Source organism: Antedon bifida, chromosome 3 (genome assembly GCF_963402885.1).
Source record: "Antedon bifida chromosome 3, ecAntBifi1.1, whole genome shotgun sequence".
Classification (NCBI taxonomy): domain Eukaryota; kingdom Metazoa; phylum Echinodermata; class Crinoidea; order Comatulida; family Antedonidae; genus Antedon; species Antedon bifida.
This window is the reverse complement of record NC_136228.1, coordinates 11,552,125-11,573,296: the sequence shown is the minus strand read 5'-3', so window position 1 is coordinate 11,573,296 and position 21,172 is coordinate 11,552,125. Positions and strand designations below refer to the sequence as shown.

The 21,172-nt window shown below is 32.8% G+C and overlaps 1 protein-coding gene across 1 annotated transcript; it reads right to left on the bottom strand.

Moving 5' to 3' along the window:
* Window positions 1-1,022: 1,022 nt before the first annotated feature.
* Window positions 1,023-19,203, bottom strand: LOC144838520 (uncharacterized). Its single transcript, XM_078693917.1, has 37 exons — window positions 18,740-19,203; window positions 17,577-18,389; window positions 17,229-17,323; window positions 16,795-16,953; window positions 16,293-16,389; window positions 15,984-16,156; window positions 15,578-15,775; window positions 15,254-15,355; window positions 14,635-14,917; window positions 14,030-14,215; window positions 13,645-13,888; window positions 13,387-13,555; window positions 13,101-13,250; window positions 12,727-12,884; window positions 12,326-12,458; window positions 11,986-12,087; window positions 11,600-11,780; window positions 11,090-11,357; window positions 10,764-10,932; window positions 10,156-10,441; window positions 9,889-10,032; window positions 9,348-9,543; window positions 9,092-9,231; window positions 8,578-8,778; window positions 8,244-8,398; window positions 7,174-7,303; window positions 6,950-7,039; window positions 6,748-6,840; window positions 6,445-6,534; window positions 5,867-6,019; window positions 5,243-5,504; window positions 4,715-4,884; window positions 3,122-4,603; window positions 2,866-2,964; window positions 2,503-2,642; window positions 1,928-2,132; window positions 1,023-1,800 (listed from the first exon to the last, which is right to left on the bottom strand). Exons 1-37 carry the CDS (start codon window positions 19,152-19,154, stop codon window positions 1,586-1,588), a joined length of 8,346 nt encoding a protein of 2,781 aa, XP_078550043.1. The 5' UTR covers window positions 19,155-19,203; the 3' UTR covers window positions 1,023-1,585.
* Window positions 19,204-21,172: the final 1,969 nt, after the last annotated feature.

Genomic DNA, 21,172 nt, shown 5'->3' with positions numbered 1-21,172 from the left:
AAACATAATGTTAAACAGTCTATTTGGTTACTTTTCGGAAAAATCCCTGTACTGTAGTACGAAAAAAGGATCAAATTTCGACCCTTTTACTTTTTTACGAAATTACATACGTAGGAGCACATAATGAATTTACTATATCATAATATGACATGCGCAGGCATCACATGTTGTCTGCGCATGCGTAGAATCACATAATGTGGTCTACGCATGTAAAGACCTCAATACATCATTTTTTAAAGTCGATAATAGTCGATTAATAGTACAGGCAAATTTGGAAAAAATGTCAAATTTCTACCTTTTATTTGTTGACAAATGGTTATTATATCATGTGACATGCGCAGACCGCATTATGTGATTCTGCGCATGTCACATGATATAATAACCATTGTTTAATATCTCAATACATCATTTTAAAACATTTTCGAAAAATGACCAAATTTCGACCCCTTTGTTTTTGACAAAATGGGTCACTATATCACATAAAATAAATATGGATTTAGGCAACTGGTTATTTTATCATAATGAAACATGCGCAGAATCACATAATGTGGTCTGTGCATGTTACAATACATAATTTAAACAGCCGTGGTGGCGACCCTTTTATTATTTTTTTTATAACATGCGCAGAATCACATAATGTGGTCTGCGCATACCTGTACCTCAGTACTAATTTCAAAAAGTCATCATCTACATGCCAAATTTCGATCTTTTAAATTTTTTTTAATATAGGCCTAATGTTACTTTAATGCATATTCTAAAAAGACCAATATTTAGCCTTTTTTTCAAAAACCAAAATTAGTAAAAAAAATCCCTCTAGGCCTACAGGGACATTTTCAAAAGCTGTATTAGGCCTATCATTTTACAAATTCAATATTTTTGCAAATTGTTGACAAGTGCTCTGTACACACTATGTCACATATACATGTTTCAAAGCTGTTTATCCACAAATAAAATAGCAAACTTATCCTACATAGGCTTGCATATCTATAATTCATGTTGAAAGAATTGACAATAATAAACTGTACGGTAGCCTATACGTTCACGGCATATATAATTGCTCACAATAATCACAAAACTGTGTAGTAATAAACACAACCTACATTTTAATAATAGTCTGATTTGACATTAGTGACAAGTCAATATAAATTCTAGTATAATATTAAGATTTGGAAATAAAGAAGTTAGGATATTGCTATTGTAGTAGTTATATTTTATTGTAGTAGTATAAATTCACCCATGTGCACTTAAACAAGTTTATAAAAGCAACACCGCAGTCGAATAAGCGCCGCAGACGAATAAGCGTCGCAGACGAATAAGCGTCACAGTCGATCCTTCACCGTGGTCAATGTATAATAGTCAAATAAGTTCTGGATTGAATTCCAAGTATATATTATGTTGTATTATTTTTTAAAAAAACCCTTAACCATCATTATTTCTCCACATAAATACAATAACTAAATGCACTAGATGGTTTAATAATTCTGAGTAAGTTTTAAAAAGTTATGTTCGATCAATTCTTATAAAACTGTTTCTGCTCGCGACAGGTATTTTTTTTAAGAGGTTGCCATGTATATTACTTATTAACTTATTTATATCTTTTTCCACCTTGTCCCCAATTCATTCGTTCATCTCTGTAGATGAAACCTTGTCTTGATACGGCCATATCTCTCAAATGTCTTTTCTTTGCTTGTGTTTTCAAAATAAGCATAGTACAAACAGCTATGCATATTACGAAGATACCCAAGAATGCGATGGATGCCAAAATAAAGACAATAATCCATACATCGGATTCTTCATTTACTGTAATAAATAAACAATTAGTAAGTATCTCTCACACATAAGCCTACACACTCATTTCCATACTATTATTAGCAGCAATTAAAAGTGATATTTCCAAACTAATCTAAATCTGTTTCTTTACACTTACTCTCTTTAACCTGTATGGTGTCTAAATCAAAAGTAATATCTTTACTATCTGTAGCCATCAGCGCCCGTGTGAACTCCTCCTTAATCTGTTGTTCAGATTGTCCAGTTACAGCTACTATGCTCATGTCCATAAGTAGACTTCCTTGTCTAAATCTCACGATTTTGATCTCTTTCACAATATCAGAATTTGCAGCAATAGTTGCCATCTTAAGAAAAAAGAAGACACGATATAAATCATTTAGTGAGAGGTATTTTTAATTAAAGGTATTTGGATATGATTCATCAGAACATACATCAACATCAATCTTCGCATAATACCAATCGTATATATAAGTAACCTTTTTATTTTATTTTAAACCAAACTCTAAAAAGAGTGGTAATTGAGAAATTTGTAGTGTCCAAAGGTTCATAATATTAGCAGTATCATATATAACTCATTGGGAAAGCTTATTTGAAAAAATGAATGTCGCATGTATGTCAATGCAACATAGGACTGTCTTTTTAAATGTCACAGTAGTAATGGTACTTAATACCTCGTGGAAGAGCATATTATATGTGGTTGTGAGAAATGCTTACAGTATCTTTAGCCACTTTGTATACATCTTGAAACAACTGAGTTGAAGGATCGTCTAATTCAGGTGAAAACTCGGCCTCATTATCACCAAATACGGACTGAAGATTAGTAACCATGATAGATGTCTCAAAACACTGTCCAACTAAAAGTACATAATGTATTAATAATAGGTATTTACTTGTAGTAGTATAAAGATATTGATAATCTGTAATGTTGCTGCTACTGATTATTGATGACATTGTAATAATATAATATATTACCTAATCTATAGATGATAATCATAATAAGGAAGATGATTTGTTTCATAATCGTTGATAAAAAATTATAATTTATGTTTGTGATTATGACGAACTAATGGTAAATACCTTCATTACACGTTGTGCCACTATACGGACAAAGACAAGCGCATACACCAATATAGCAACTTGCGCCATTATTGCATTCTGCATCTGTTGTACAATCTCCTGTAAAACAAACACACAAAATCACAGGATCTACTGCACATTTTAACAACAACAATCAACGTTTTTAATAATATTCTAAATGGTGTTAGATATATATATTTGAGTGAATAAACTATTGGTTTATCAAACTTAATTAGTAATATATTCAATAATTTACCTTCTTTTTCGGTTCTCAGATCTTGAGCAGTAGTACGACTGTCTTCTGATGTCAAAACTTGTGGAGTTGTAACTACGTTATCGGCTTCAGTTGTTGGATTTGGTGATGTAGTATCAGTTTTGTCGATAATGGTTGTAGTGACTTCTTTGGGGGTAGATCCTTGTTGAACAGTTGTCACTTGATTTGGAGAAGTAGTATCAGCTGTTGTTAAGTGCGGGGTGGTAATATCTTTAACTGTAGTTCCTTGACTTGTGGTAACATCTTTAACTGTAGTTCCTTGAGTTGTAACTACGCGTTGTTCAGTTGTTATGTCTGGAGTTGTAACATCTTTAACTGTAGTTCCTTGAGTTGTAATTACACGTTGTTCAGTTGTTATGTCGGGAGTTGTGGTAACAACTGTAGTTTCTCGAGGAGTTGTTTTACGCTGTTCAGTTGTCAAGTCTGGAGTTGTAATAACATCTTTAACTGTAGTTCCTGGAGTTGTAATTTCACGTTGTTCAGTTGTTATGTCTGAAGCTGTGGTAACATCTTTAACTGTAGTTTCTAAAGGAGTTGTTTTACGCTGTTCAGTTGTTATGTCTGGAGCTGTGGTAACATCTTTAGTTGTGGTTTCTCGAAGAGTTGTAATTTCACGTTGTTCAGTTGTTAAGCCCGGCGTTGTTAAATCGTAATTTTGAACAAATGGAACGTAAACAGAAAATTCTTGATTTGTTTTACACGGCTGAAGGGCATTGTCTGATGCAACTAATTTGATTACGTACCGTCCTGACTGAAGATCACCAGCTACCAATATTTCACCAGTGTCTAATAACTCGAATATTGAACCTGACATATCACCTTCGACCTTCATTGATAATTTAACATTGCCATTTTCATCACTATCTTCATCTACAACTGAAATATTACTAATGACTGTTGCATTGGTGGTATTAAGATGAATAGTTATATCTGGATAATCTCCTAAGAATACTGGACAGTTATCATTTTGATCCAGTAGCGTTAGGTTAACCATAGCATATGCACTCATCGGTGGGAAACCATTATCTTCAGCAATTACTGTAAGCGAGATATCCGAGTATGGTGTTTCAAAATCAAATACCCAAGCAGTAATCAAATTTCCATTTTGTTGATCGATTAGAAAAAGGTTTGAATATTCTGACTGTAGTAATCGATATGATACCATCCCATTCTGACCAGTGTCGTTATCCCGTGCTTTTACAGTGATCAAAAAGGTTCCAATCGGTAGATTTTCGTAAAATGTGACATTCAATGCATCGTTATCAAATACAGGTTGGTTTAGATTTTCTTGTTGAACAAGTTCGCATCTATCACCTTCATAACCTATATAACATTGACATGTTTCTTCATCAACGCAATCTCCACGTCCATTGCAGTCATCACTACAAAATGCAATGTCACATTTATCCCCTGACCAGGAAGCGTAGCACTCACATTTGTCATATGATACACATGCTCCATTACCTTCAATAAATAAAGTGAAATGGAAAGATGAATGGAAAAAAGAAATTAGGTTGTTATATGTTTTTATCTCATCAAAAATGTATAATAAAATTGTTTTTAGACGGCACTTACCAGTACAAAACGCAAGATTTTCACAAGAAGGAAGTGAGCAATTCTGTCCAGTATAACCAACATCACACTGACAAACGTTGGATTCAATACATGTCCCATGGTCATAACAATTATTTAACTGTTCACATGAAAACACAGAGCAATTCACACCTGAATATCCACTAAAACACCTAGAAAAAAGACCAATACATTAATATAGCTATAAAAAAAAACCTCTTGTCTGTTTTCAAAGGGACTACATCTGTTTATGTGAAAGAGCTGTAGTATAAGTAAGACACTGTGATCATCATCATACGCTATAAATAACTTATTATCTTGAGAGGACCAATATACAGTAGATTGTGGCCGAAGTGTTCTAAAGATCTAAATACGCCAAATATAAACGTGGGGTGTTTCCAGATATTTGATTGGAGAAAGAGGAGAGTACACAGTTTAGCCAACAGCATTGAGAAACCCAACCACTTCCACCACCCATCATGCACTCGTACCTTTCCCTTAGTTTCTACAAACTACAGTTGCTGAACTTACTCGCAAGAAAATGTTCCATTATCCAAAGAGGCGTCTTCAATACAAACTCCACTCCCATTGCAATTATTCAATTCAATGCAGTCAATTGATTCAGTGCAGTTATCTCCTTGGTACCCCACATAACAACTACATTGGTTCGGTCCTGTACATTCTCCCTGATCACTACAATAGTTCATTTCAGAACAATCGGGCAAAGCACAAGATTCGCCAGTCCATCCACTATTACACATACAAACGTCGATACTGACGCATATGCCATTACCTGTCATAAATAAAGGCAATTAGCAGTTTCTTATGTTATGTTAATCAAAAAAGAAACAATATTTTCTTGGACAATATTGGTTTTGTTTTTTACTATTTTTTTTATGTTCTTAACATTTTTACATTTCAAATGTTGTTAATTTCGTATACTGTATACTATTGAAAATTATACTGTCTATCTGAACAATTTACGCTATTTATGATAACTGAATTTCATATTATATACATTTGCTTCATAAAATAAAGATATCCAAAATAATGAATGCTTATGAGTTGAATGGAGGGAATATTTTCAAGTCCATAACAAATATTCTTTCACATCAACTGTTCTAGACTAAATTGTTAATTCACTTCAGATTTTACCTGAGCATCCGTCAAGGTTGTGACAAGATAACACGTCACAAGCTGAAGATTTCCATTGTTCCTGACATTCACATACATCAAAGTTAACACAGATTCCGTTACTTGAGCAATCAGAAACTGCATGACACGTTGGAACGATACTACAATCATCACCTGAAATCACAGTTATTAATATTATATATATTAAGTTAAGTTAAGTACTTGTCTGCTTTATATCTACTTTGTCCAAGTGTCAACTGAGCAAGGGCTAGTGTTGCCCGAAAGCTCTGCTCATTTTTCTGGCTGTTTTACTTTATCGTTTTGATTTAGCTTTTTGCTTATTTTATTTTGTATCTCCATTGAGATCCACCAACTGATACATTGTCATATTTTTAGTAATTTGCCTTTGGATAGGTACAATCATACACTCGTTATCCTACATTATTTCTAATAAGTGTGAAAAGGTTGTCTCAGATTGAATGGCTAATTCTATTCATTTGCACATGCGCAGAGAAGTGGTTGCTTGACTAGCGTAAAAAGAGTTCAATACTCTCAACAAATAGAATTTATGTCTAGAAATTACAGAATACCATCGTTACCTGTAAACCCTTTCTTGCATAAACATACATCCGTTGAAAGGCATTCACCGTGTTGCTCGTCTGTACAGTTATTTACACTATAGCAAGTGGCTAAAAATATATGTTTAATACTCAATGTCTAATTACTACTTAAAACACAAGCATATAATAACATCAAGTTCATTGAACTAAATAAAATATTACTGGCATTTTACCCTGCAATTAGTATATATATAAATATACAAGTTAAAACTTTAATAATTAACAATACCTTTAACATAAAGTTAATATTGTGTTCCTAAAATAATATATAATAATATGTACCTTTGTCTTCACATGTATCGCCTTCCCAGCCAACGTTACATCGACAAAACCCAGATATGCAATCTCCATTAACACAATTCGAGGTGCAGGTACCTAAAGAAATTAAATTCAATTATTATTATTGCATAATTGTTAACATGGATTATTAAATTCGGGTTTAAAAACAATTAAATTGATAAAATCCAAGTGCAGAGAAGTTTACCATTGTTACAACTATTTCCAGACCATCCCGGTAGACATTGGCATACACTATCGATGCATACTCCACGACCTGAACACTGCTGTGGACATCCTGAAATGCACAAATATTGCACAATACTTTAATAGTCGTGTACATTTTACTTTGTATAAATAAAATTCGATAAAAATGAATTCCGTTTGGCGTTTCATAAACTTCATGAGAAAATGACGCTAGTAGTCACTTACCTATTTGCAGTGACTGTTGATTTGAGAATGACATATCATTTGTTACAGCGACGTCGTAGACACAAGATTGAAAAAGAACAGCATTTTCTATTGTATTTTGTAGTGTTTTAAGGCATGCAGTCGTTGCCATCTGTTTATTAAGTAAAAAAGTAACAATGTTTTGAATGTATCCGTGATGAGCAAATTAAACGACTAAACACTATGCATATTGAAAAAATAAATCTCATATATCGAATTAAAGTGTTGATGTCAATAAACTTCAAACTGCACTATTCATGTACCGACTTACAAATAATCTACTTCCGACCCACATATGTTCACTCTTTACTAAACCTTCTGATACTCATACACATTTTACCCGTTTTTCCAATACTAATGTATACACTGTTAAAAACTGCGACTCGCACATTAGACGTCATTCAATACTTTATACTGGACTTAAACTGTGGGAAAGTCTTTCACATTCACTGATAAAGAAACCTTCACCTTTTAGTTTTAAAATTACATATAAGCAATCTCTAATCCAGGCATATGATGAATAAGGTGTTATGATTATTTTTAATAATGTTAATTTATTGTTATTCTATTTTTTATATATTATATTTAATCACAACTATTACTGATATTGTTATTTTCTAATTTTTACTAGGCATTTTGTACAGCAAATATCATTACCTCATGTGCTGTTTTTTTGTCATGTACCGTAACCTGCAGTCTTGTTAGGGGGTCAAGCTTAAAGTATTATACTTATTTGACCTCCTTTCACATTTCTTTGTTGTACAAGTATATCTATATATTTTGTTTAAATTAGTTTGATTACCTTAATGTTTCACATAACTTGTATTATTTTTGAAGTGTGAAAAATTGAATAAAAGAAAAGAAAGAAAAAGATTACTAGATTGAAAGTTAAAAATCTAATAACCTGTCGAATTATAGAAACTCCACATTAAAAAAATAGCATTGCTCTCACATCCACAGGTTTTTGAGGAAATAACATGTTATCAATATTTAAAAGAAAATGATATGCATACAATTATTACTAAATAATTTAATCTATTAATCTTTATTACCTCCACAATATCTTGATCTAAGTCATCTGAACTGTAGATCGGTTCATATATCCTCGTGTAAGAACTATCCAACTCATCTAATGAATGAAAATTGGACGAATTCCACGACCAAGAACCATGCAGTCCACCATTAGAATTAGAGCTTGAAATTTTCCCTAGTTTCGGAAAAAGAAGAAATGTTGACTATGAAACTGAAAAAATACTATTCTCACAAAAATGTTTATGTTTTTCTGAAGTTACGGCTTTTGTTGTTTTTATATTGCTGCAGTTTTCTCCAAATGTGGGAGTCAATTATTTAATATTCAATGAATCAATAATATGTAATCTGTCTTACATGTTTCAACAAATTCAGTGACATTATTGAGATGGTAGAGGGCGCCATCCGAACCAATAAAATCGTTGTCCGTGTCATCATCCATAAGACCACAGAGGCTTTCTGTTTTACCAATAAAGCTGAGTGTAGGTGTGACTAATAAGTTGAAGTATAGTCTCTCGATCGACTCACTAAACTGTACTTCGATACCTACTGACACACCTTAAAAATAAATAACTGATAGTTAGACAACAAAACACTAGATAATTAATAAGGCAATGTCAATAAAGATTGACAATGTTAAAACTTTAAAGCCGTATTGATAAATAAAAATAAGACTATTTTTAAATCAGTAAAAGTGTGGGGTTTTTTTAATGTAAATAATTTATTCGTTTCAAAAGTATGAAAGTCGTTTCTGGATATGTTTTCTGTCCAATAAACACTGCAATATTCCACTTTAGAAATAGAGGTTAACATGTTTTTGGCAACAACAAAAATAGAAAATCAATAATTTAAACAAATACAAAAAAATCACCTGATTGGTATTCGAATGCCAAAATCATTATGGGACTTGACGAGTTACTGCTGTTTCTCAGCTGAACATCTAATAGTACTGTTGAATTTGCCAGTTGGATTTTCTGCTCAGTGCTTATATCCAGTAATTCACCATTTAGTCTAGAAATGTTTGAAAAATCAAAGTTAAACACTTTGTTTAAAGGCTTAAAATTGGAAAATGTTTTTTTCTCATATTCTTTAGGTTTGTACAATATTATAATTTCATGTGTACCTACCTTAGAATTGGCAATGTTTCATAATCCGCTATCATTGGAGTGGTAATTGTCAAAACATCTTCTTTCAATTTCATGGAAATTCCTCCCGTTAATGAAGATCTGTGGCTTTCATAAAATCTTGCTTGTATACCAAAATCATTACCAATGCTTCTGCATAACCAGAACTCGCCATTTCCATAGTAATCGTACTCCACACCTACAAGGAATAGATAGTTATATGGAGTGTACTTAAGAAAGACTTAATATCTCGATGTTTGCTTCAATTTAAAAAATCTATTTTAATAACTTATTTATTATATTCTGGGAGAACACAATATGAACTCAAATTGTACATGGTCTTTGTTGTGATTACTTAATAAAACAAAATTTAATCTCGTAAATAATAATTTAATGACAATTCCATTCATTATTTTAAAAAAATAGAAAAAAAGGGAAAAAAAGACAAAAGAAATGAAAAGGAACAAACAATTTAAAGAAAAAATGAAGATAAAATAACAAGATAAAAAAGAAAAGGAAAAAATTTGTTAAATAAAGTTATTACCGTCTAATGTCACAAGATGAGGATCTCCTCCAGTTCTAGCTGGTCTTCTAATGTCACAGCATTCTCCGATCCAAGCTCGATTACACTGACATCGCGATTGACAGCTGTTTGGCACCGAAGTACAGACACCGTTCCCAGAGCAACCTGAACAAAGTAAATAATGTGCATTGTATCAATACTTATCATGAAATAGTATTTTAGTCAATACTGATTAATTAGAGTTTTGATTAGATTGAATTGATTATCGCCTTTGTTAAATGTTGTTACCTTGACATGGTCGACAGTCGGGTCTATCACAGTGTTCACCTTGGCGTCCAGTCACACATATTGGTGGAATTCCACATTGGTCATCTGGTACACATTGACAAAGACAATTGTTGATAACTTGAACTTCACCAATCAAACATGGCGGACAGATGTCATTCATCAGCGGACACGGACAACCGTTTGAACCGATAGTGTAAGTTTGACAGTCAGAACATTTGCATTCACAAGGACAGCTTCCATCTGGTGCTATGATGTCATATGACCCATCAGCGCATTGACATGAACACTAACGGAAAAAATAGCTTAATGTTAAATATATTATATTCAAATACACCGTTCGTATTCCGAAGTTCCGAATGTTCTACAACACGCTAACCAATTCAAATTCTTTCAACATTTATATATGTAATCTAGAAGATGTACTCTGGTGAAATGATATGGTACTGTAACTTTATTTGTAACTCAAATGTTCAAATTCTTTTTTCACTAGTGGTTGCTTGAAATTGACCACTACACGTCATTTTATTAGATATTGTTTAGTATAACATTGATAAACGTGTATATATAGTGAGTGTTTAGTTTGGTGAAAAAATGTAGAATGAACAAACCGGGCATGATCCATCTGGAGACATATTCCTCAGAGTAGTATCAAGACATGTACATGGGCACTTCATTACAGCATTGGTTTGAGAGACTGTGTAGCCGTTAGGACAAAAATTAGGCATGCCAGTTGTAGTCTCTGTGGTAACACTAGGTATTGGTTGAGCTCTGCACTCTCTGTTAAAGAAAATAAGTACATTTTAAACCGAGTCCATAGTTGTAAAGTGATATCAGTTAGGAAGTGATATTAGTTGGAAAGTGGGATCAGCTGGCCACAAATCATAATTAATACGCAGGAGGATGGTAAAGAATCAGTAAGTTATGAAAATATTACCTTGTGTTAACCGTTAAATCATTCGTTTTTGATCTGTATGCGACTTGTGTTAGGTCGACTTGGTTATATGTTGTGAGCATATTCATGTTTGTAAGACCACCATATAATATGTCAGCGTTTGGTATATCACAAGGTAGACTATCATCTTTATTACAAACATCATCACACATCAAAACTGTATAGTTTGTCTGAATATCGAATGTAGTAGAAAATTGAAAAGCAGATGATGTTTCCTCTTCTGAATTACATCTCGTTTCATTTACTCCAACTAAATAAAGGATCAATAATGTAAGATGAAACTTCAATACACTACATTAGCATGATAAAATGTGCGAACTGATTGCTATAGCATTAATAAATAAATAAAGAGCGATATACTAAACTAAACAAGTAAAATTATAGAAAACAAAGCTTCTGTGTATAACACATTTCAGTATACAAAAAAAATATTTAATAAACGATATTAAATACAAGTATTTCAATTATATTTAGACGCTACAATTTTCCTACCAAAATTTGCCAGCCAATCAGGCAGAGAAGATTTAGTAGTGCAGAATGGTGCCACAGGTTCAGATGGAAATGTAAACACTATTGTTGGTATCAATGTGGCATTCACGGATATTGTGTTGTTCTTTTCTTCAAGTTGTGTTGAATACACCGCTCTTGTTGAACTTGTATTTGCATTAGCTACCTATAAATAGTACAAAGTGAATGGTGCGTTTTATTTACATTATAAAGCAAATAATAGGGTCTCTACAGAACCCGGAAGGAACAATATTTGCCAACTCATGACAACTTAAACTTCATACACCTTCAATATCACAAAAGAAATGTAACATATAGAACTATCATTTAATTTAACTTGATTATCTAAGTGATTAAATAATGATACAAACCGTTGGAGGCAGTACAACCAATCTATCCTTCTGTGGTCTGAGACCTGAACCAACGCTTATATATCCACTAGAGGTAACACCAAAAATGGTTTCCAACGAAGCCTTAAAGACAAATAGTACAATACGGTAATGATTTGTGTATTTCTTTATCAATAATTTGAAATAAAATATTAAATACTAATGATGTCTAAGTGTACTGGACTATTATAAACTATAACAATCCAATATAGGCATAACGATACCTTTTTTTTTCTAAAATAGATTGATTGATACTTAGTATAATGAACCTCTATGATTGATATAAATTATCATTTCATCATGTCATAATCAATATGCTTACAGGCAGGTCAACAGATACGGAATACTTGACCTGGATATCAACAGATAGAGGAATAGCTACATTTCCCAACGCAACGTAATAAGAACCAATTCTTCCTTTATCAACAAATTGATTTTCAGTAACGTAATCAAATCTATAAATAAAATCAAATTAAACTATTATACTAGAAGTAGTTTTTATTTCTTAAAAAGTATTTTTTTAAGAGATTGTACCTTTTCCGTCTACTTTCTGCACAGTAGAGATTGGTATAAACCGTTCCAAAGGGCGACAGAGGAAACATTGTTGTAATAATGTCTGTATGTTATTATTAGTAAATTGTACTGTAAGTCTTGCTTTGCATGCTTGCAATGTTTCCAATTGTATCGTGATTATTTTGTTATTTTCGGTAAAATTACACTTACCGATCTCCCGCCTTGATTTTCATATGAATACCCGCCTCTACAATACCCTCATATATCACATCAAGTTGATTGAATTTTACTACATCATTTTGAAAAGTTAGTCTCAGAGATGGATTGAATTTAAAGTCTGGCTTGATTTCATAGGAAATGTTTCCATTCTGAATTTAAAAATAGCAACATAGTTAAGTATTGATATTATTTACATACCGATGTATAATCCTATAACCTTTATTAAAAAAACACCATTGATACACATATATCAATTTGTTGATGGCAATTGATTACGTTCCGAGATCAGCCGTTTTGTATTTCACGATCACATAATACGTAGGCTAGCTACATTATTAACATAAAAACATTCGAAAAGCACTTACTTTGTATGTCTGTGGTTCAGTAAGACGTATGTCTATTGGCGATTTACGATTTGCAGTAACATTGTTAATGACGTCACCAAACTCCTGATGATCTCGTATGACAACAAGTTCTATAAATACTAAATTATCTTGAACTTTATATTCTGTAACCTATTAAGGTAATGGGGAAGAAAAACAAATACAAATTTCAAAACATTTATTAATTTCAATAATGGCAAATAACAGTAAATCTGATTAAGACATTTTAAAGACCAGTATTGGGTATCTTGACTGTTAAAAACTGTACCTTGCCGATTAAACCACTTGTTTCACGCCCAGTAACTGTGCTGTCATTGTCTATTTGTTCTTTTGTTATTTTTCCATCGATTATAAACAGTCCTTCTTGGTCATATTCACCTCCACTGCATCCAAGTGTTGCTTTTTCAGAAATAACGGCAGAAGGAGTTGTTGCCAAGCTGCAAGAAATCATTAATGTATCCTTTCAGATCATTATTATCATTACACTACCACATAACAATGTTATTAGAAACATAAAGTAACTAACATGTCTTTCCATGTGGATTTATTACTGCAGTCGACAATCATGGTTTCAATAAAAGTAGCGTTTTGCTCTTCAACAATGTCGACAACAGATTCGATGAAGTTTCCAATAGAATCTAGAACTATTATCGTCCCAACAGATATATCGTATGAACTTGCTACTTCAAGAGTCAAAACGACAACTGTTGAATGAAGGCTACTTATTTCAGGTACATTTCTACTTCCAAGACATTTATGAAAAGGAACGTCTGTAATTAAAAAAAGAAATAAATAACATTAGGCGACGACAAATTATTAAACGATGGCACAATGTGTCTTTTTTATGTTTACAGTTTCCATAAAATACGATTCATGATAATACTTTTTAAAATGAAATGACACAAAAAAACCTTTGAGTATGACAATGTCTTCATTTGGATATGACACTCGATCATTGATGACGTCAGCCAAAAATGAAGCATCTGGGGTATCACTTGAATCAACCATTGGAGTGATATCTAACAAATCTTGGAAATTTGCATATGCAAATACTTCATCTAATCTCCCTAATCTTGCTTTAATCATACTGTGTCTCCCTATAATATAATGCCATAAACATCATTTTAACATTTTCTGCAACGGATCATTAAATGAATTAAAAAAGAAGGAAAAGAATTGATTGTGAAGGAAATGAATAGAAAATATGTAGAAAAAGAGAAAAAATGTCAAAGAACGACTCAATCAAAGACTAGTTTATTGTCTGGAGCGACAGTCAAAGAAAAACAAAATATAAATAGGGACATAAGGACAAAGAGTGTGATTGTCAATATCTTGTCAAAAAGTAATTATCAAAAAGGAACTGAATGAATGAGTGATCAAGAAGGAATGTTCAAAAGTTGAAGGGATTATCAAAACTCGGTTGCCAACACAGAATGAAGGTATCGAAAATAAAAAACAAGAAATATAATAAATGATAATGTTATATAATATTGTAAATAAAGAAAACACTACTTACACAAGTGTTGTACCGATGTTACAGTGTGAAATACGCCCTGTCCTTGGCTTGAGACTAGAACATCAAACGCATCTATGTGATCTAGTCTCTTGTTAGTAATCATCAGAACATTTCCATCTATTCTTACGGGACAATTATAAATAGTTGTAGAATTCACACCAACGTGTATTAATTTAACTCTGTCGTCAATGTCTATTTTATTCTTCCTTTCTGGGTCAGCATAGTTGGGGTTCACAATATTAGATGGGCATTTATCTGGAATCCAAACATTACATCCGTCCGGCTAGATCGAATATAAAATATTCAGGGTTAGAAACAAGACATTGTAAGTTTAAATCAGTAGATTATAATGGATGTGCTGTGATGAAGTAGACAAATATCAGACACATTATGTATTCTAAATTTATGAAAAAAAGTATGTGTGCATTGAATTCGTAGATTAGACAAGGAACAAAACATTGAAAGGAACACTTACGTTTTTAGTTCTTATAAGGGATAATGTCAAAATTATACTGCTGCTGTTACTGCAGTAAGTTTATAAGGCATTAACTAGAATAAACGTGATCCCCCAAAAAAGCGTCTTAAATAATTGCATAAACCTAATATAAATTATACTCACTGTATTAGTAAAACACTGCTTCAAATCCAGACAACTCTGGCATGATCCCGTTGTAGTACTTAATCTTGTAAAATTGCAGTGTGTTCGTTCACAATCTAATGTCTAAGTTGATTTTAGAGATTATGTATAAATGGTGATGTTAACAATGAACGATATGCTTCGGTTATAAATAAGCCTATTTATTTATTGTGTCGTTTCGATAAGGCTTTCAACATCGTATAAGTAATGTTTGAAACTCGACGAATTAAATTGTATAGAATGTGTATAGTTTTATACCAATCTGAATGTGAATTAAACGTTTTAAACAAAAAATTAAAAGTCTACCTCGATATTGCTGGAGCATGTCCCGGTGGTAAAACAATAGTTGTGAAACCATGCATGGCAGGTAACTGCATCATCGGGCCCTGTGCTTGTACCTGGCAGACAGGTACGAGTTGAATCACACCAACCACATCCTTCAACCTTTGCACATGACTTACAATCTTTGAACCTGATACAGTAACTAGAAGTACATCTTGATCCCTTTAAAAGAAAATTATATCATAATCATAGGCTAACAACTGTCATAGTAATTTTGTAGTAAGTCTGCTGCTTGGAATATATTATACACATGATTGTACAGTATGGAAGTATAAAAGTAGTCCCTACTATATTTTCGTCATGCTCCACGTACTATCATATTTATCATCTAGACTACCAAATATTAAAAACAGAAAGCTTAAGCTTTTACCTGCCAGCCACTCCTACATCGGCATACATTTGGTCCCTGACAAGTGCCATAGTTTCCGCAACCACCTGAACATGTAAACTGAGAACAATCTTTACCTGTCCAGCCTGTGTTACAGAAACAATAACCCCTTCCACATAGCCCGTTACCCATACATTGATTAGGACATCGATTCACTAAATTTACAGAAGGAGAGAAAGATTTAAACACAAACACAATTTTGCTGAATAATTGCTATTATATACAGATTATACTTACGTAATACAACATTACTCTATGGAAGAGTAATCACTCTTTCTTGGGTTATCTTACCTGCTTGACGTTCGCAGACAGTTGGGTATCGCTGGCCACAATCAGCTGTTCCTGTACTGTATTTACCACTGATATGATGTACTTCCAAATATCGACACTAGACAAATGTAATAATTTACTCATTACAAAATGATCATGATTTTAGCCAACCATGAATAACCTGTGTGAGTAGTGCTGAAGGCAATAAAAGATGACCTTTATTGTGGTAATTTGTCGAACATATGATAAATTGTAATGATAAACCTTCTACCTAATAGATTAATCAACACAATGTGTATTGTTCTATAAGCAAAACATGTGAGCTCACGTCATTTTTTTATCAGAGAAACACTTAGCATAATAATAAACAATTGGCGGCAAGTGGGAACTCCATAAGAATACCTCAAATTAGTGACTCATGGAGCAAATAACAAAATGATATTTTCTTCATGATGGCCGTTTCCCGACTATCCACGTTGCAACAGAAATGACGTAAGACTGTTATGGCCCAATGTATTGTTACCTTTTTAAATAAATCCTGATCTACTATCCAAATACGACTTGTGTCAACATATCCACCGTTTTTCATTCTTAAATACTTCTTTAATTCGTTGACATCCGAGTTCTTGGTAGGACCAATACAATTATTGCAAACTAGCCGGTACACTGCGTTTCTTTCCGACTGTGAATTATTACAAAAAATTAATATAGATATACAAATTATGATTTAGTACAAGAACATAAGGTTTATAAAAAAAAATTCCGAAATAACAAAATGATATTCTGTACTTGATTTGTTTAAAGTGGGAATATGAATGGGAACGTAAACTAAAGTATAGATATAATGGTAAAAAGGAAAATGTCTCTAGTGGAAGACGAGAACACTGTTTGTATACACAAAGTGTGCTCTCTTTGGTTAATTACTTTAATTAATAGTAATAATAAATGTATACATACAAAGCAAATTGACTTCGCTGTATTGTAGTCGACGGCAGCTGGTTTGTAACTGAAACACTGACTTCCTTCTAAGGTATAGCCTGGCTGACATGATGCTTTAAAAACAATTATTGATTACTTAATTAATTAATGATTTAACATTTAACATGATCTTTTCTTTCTAGATTTCCTTCCCTCATATAAACAGTAGTATCTCAAAACTGTGTTATCTTTTAATCCTTTTATTTTTTCTTCACTACATTTGCTAATAATAAACCTTTATTAAATTATAGTAATAAAACAAAATATCTCTTCTTCCTAAATATTCGTTTCTCTGCTAATATAGGGTAGTAAAATGTTTAAACTTACAACTAAAGAATTCGATATCTGATGGTTCAGTAAGAAAAGGTTCCTGTTCGATATCTGCGTGACCAATAATACTCTTTCCATCACGCACTCGACCTCTGACCTCTTCTAAGGAACGAACTCCCCAATAGTTATTTGTAGCATCAACCGTCTCCGTTACCCGAGAAGTAAGAGCTATTTCAAATTCATTTCCAGCATTTACTATATAATTTCCATTAATGCCAGTATTGGTACCATCTAATAATATTGTGAATGTTTCATCAGAGCGTTGGCCAGTGTTATAAATCATAATGTTACCATAGATGAGTCGGTTTCCATTGGCAGTTTCTCCTCCAATGAATATCAAATGTCGTCCATGGTTATAATAAAATAAGTTGTTATTAATACTAGCGTTGCCTCCTTGAATGGTGACTACATCGTTGTTAGCTGATGGTATGTTTTGAATAAAGTGGTTATCAAACACCTGTATTCTTATTGAGTCAGCTGGAGACTGTATATACAATATGTTACTCTGTTTTGTTGATAAAAAATAGTTCCGTGCAACAATTATTGTTGAAGCATCGGTTCCTCCTTGACTAATGTTTACTGTACCGTAGTTTTCATTGAAAAAGTTTTCAGTTATTGAACAGTTACCATCTTTGCGACCAATGCCGATAACACTGTGGTTTGTTCGAGAACACTTTTCAAAATAGCATCTTGATATGCTGACATCAACAGGAATTTTATCTTCAATTTCATTATCCACGATTGAAACAAAAGATCCAACAACATTCTTGATAGTCGAATCGGCTACAGTTATGGACGACTTCAGATGTTCTACAATATTAAGATACAACAAAATAAATAGCCAAACATATCACTCAATACATTTCAATTCAGAACTTATAATAATTAATTTGATTTTTGAAAATGTGCGCAACAAAATTATACATTGCGGAAATATATAAACTATTGACGTTTGACACGTATGAATTTCATTGCTGGTAGTACCTAAAGTATTGCAATTTCTTACGATGCGTCGTCAGAAATATGTAGGCCTAAATTTATTCCATTAATTGAGCTTAATAAATTGAAAATAGTTCGATATATATAAAATACTGCTATTACACACATAACTAGAAACTACAAACTCCATATTCTGTACATTATATAATCAAATGACTTACCTTTTTCATAAACAGAGATGTGAAATTCAAGTGGTTGATAATTATTTGTATTTTTACAGAAATAATATCTCCGATAATAATAATTATAGTCTATCTTAATAGTTACCGCGCTCAAAGTAGGAATATACGTAATCTTGTTGCTGTTCGAAGAATATCGGTCTACATATCCAATTTGATTAGAATAAATGGAAGTTCCGTCATAAATATAAATGCGAGAATAATAATAATTAACGGGGTGAAAAGCCATAATAATTGTACAATTGTGTACACATTCAATAACACTGATGCAGTCCTTTTCTCCGCATATACTGTCAGAAAGAATTAACTGGTCTCCCGGATTAACCAGATGATGTCCACCACATCTGGAATGAAAGAACGACTGTGAAGGAAAAAAACTGGCTATTCTCGTAGTCATTAATAGGCCAGAATAATCAATGTGGTCAAACGAGCTCTCCAAAATGTTGACTTCTGAATAAATTCGTGATGCAAAACCTGACCAACAGTGCTTTACGGTAATTCTCTCTAGTTCAATTTCTGTCGTACTATCAATGACAAGTGCCTGTCCGGTACAATTCTCAAAATAGATGTCTTTTGTGAGCGGAATTACAGGTCCAAACGCATATATTGAAGGTACACCATCCACACCATGTAGCCGACCGGTATTTAATATGTTAACATGTTTAATGGTAGACCGTTCAGAGTTTGAATCGGTGTACAATTGAATATTTCCCCAATGTGAGCTCTTACAGGTCAACCATACATTGGAATGATAATTGTAGTAGGTGTAGCTTCTACAGTGAAATAAACTTAACTCATATCCATAGCAATATAAATAATATTGCCAGGTAGGTTCTGAATTTGTAGTGCGTGCAATGCCACGATAACCTTCATAAGTAAAACCAAGTTGTCGACAAGCAACCTGGCCTTCACTGTATCCAAAATATCTGTTAAAAACATTTTTCCATTCACCATTCACATATATTTGAAGACGTCCTTCGGTTCGACTATTACCTTCAACCAAACGTATCTTATCACTATCTACTGAACCAAAATCTTCTGTTAAATCAAAAGTTATTTCTTCGTTAGGATTACCTACTGCTGATAACCTTCCAAGAATAGTAATTCCATTATCTTCTTTAAAAAACAATTTTACACCCGGATCTATTATTAACTCTGCGTTTGGTAAAACTGTGATGTCAGATTGGATCATATAAGGACTATTTAGCAATGTCAGGTGACATGTGCCATTAATTCGTCCACCTATGTTAGACGAACTACATTTACTCAACTCATCAGTTACAGTATTCTCATCATCCGTAATAATGTACACAAGGTTATTCCAATCTTCATTGTCAAAAACTCTGTGGCGTACTTTATCTTCTTCAACGTTTCCCCATTGGTTAAACCGTGCATCAATATAATGATTAGGGTCAGTAAAGACATGCGCACTACAGATCTCCACATCGATTCCAACGTTATCAAACACATTTCCAGATAAGGATGCTGTATGAACACCAAGTTCCAAGGCACATGTAAGATCATTTATAATGTGGTTTGCTAAATTATGTTGTAAAATGTTGTCCCTGAAATTAAATTGTAAGCCTGTTGAAGATGACATGAATGCAGGGTAGTGTTGTCCAATTGAAACAATAGCGTTATCAGCAGTGTTGTTCATAATTGTATTATTCGCAATGTTAACAATGTAGCTATTGTCAATTTGGTTATTTATCGTTATTGAGATAACATCTCTACCGTGCATTATCATATTGTTTTTTATATCCATTTCAATATTCATTGTCTCCGTAAATATATATGTTTCCAGAAAGCGATCGCTATCTTCAACAATACATTTCTTTAAACTTAGATAAACCCATTCGGACGGTTGATATGCATCAATATCAATGTCCGCATAAACTGATCGGTGTACCGATTGGAAATTAATATTTTGCAAGATTATCGAGTGATTATTACTTTGATAACCAAACGATGTATCAACGTACACACCATAAGTTCCATCTTGAAAGTCACATTCATCGATGAAAATATTATCAAAGGATGTGGTTCTCAATCCATTATAAAAATCTTCGAATCTTGATTTATACACTTCGATGTTCGATGAATGTTGGCTTCCATAAATGTATATGGCATAACTGACCGTTAAAAATGAACAATCCATGATTTTAAGTGGTAGTATATTGCTATTGTAAAGGTCAATACCTCTGTAAATATTTTTAAATTCACAGTTAGAAAATGTGATTCCTTCAAATGTACCACGAATTCTAACGCCATCAGGACGATAGTTATTAATCGAAGACAAGTTACATCCTTCAAACAGAACGCGACCCCCATTATTTAAATACACAATGTCGTATCCATACGTGTTATCAAATAGTGTACAGTTCAAAACTTTTAAGTATGTCGATTTTGATCCGG

Coding starts and splice junctions, on each gene's coding strand:
- LOC144838520 (XM_078693917.1), bottom strand. CDS start 19,154: ATGACTACGAGAATAGCCAGTTTTTTTCCTTCACAGTCGTTCTTTCAT. Junction 13,889..14,029: donor AGACATTGTCATACTCAAAG/GTTTTTTTGTGT, acceptor TTTTAATTACAG/ACGTTCCTTTTCATAAATGT. Junction 11,358..11,599: donor TGATTGGCTGGCAAATTTTG/GTAGGAAAATTG, acceptor TCCTTTATTTAG/TTGGAGTAAATGAAACGAGA.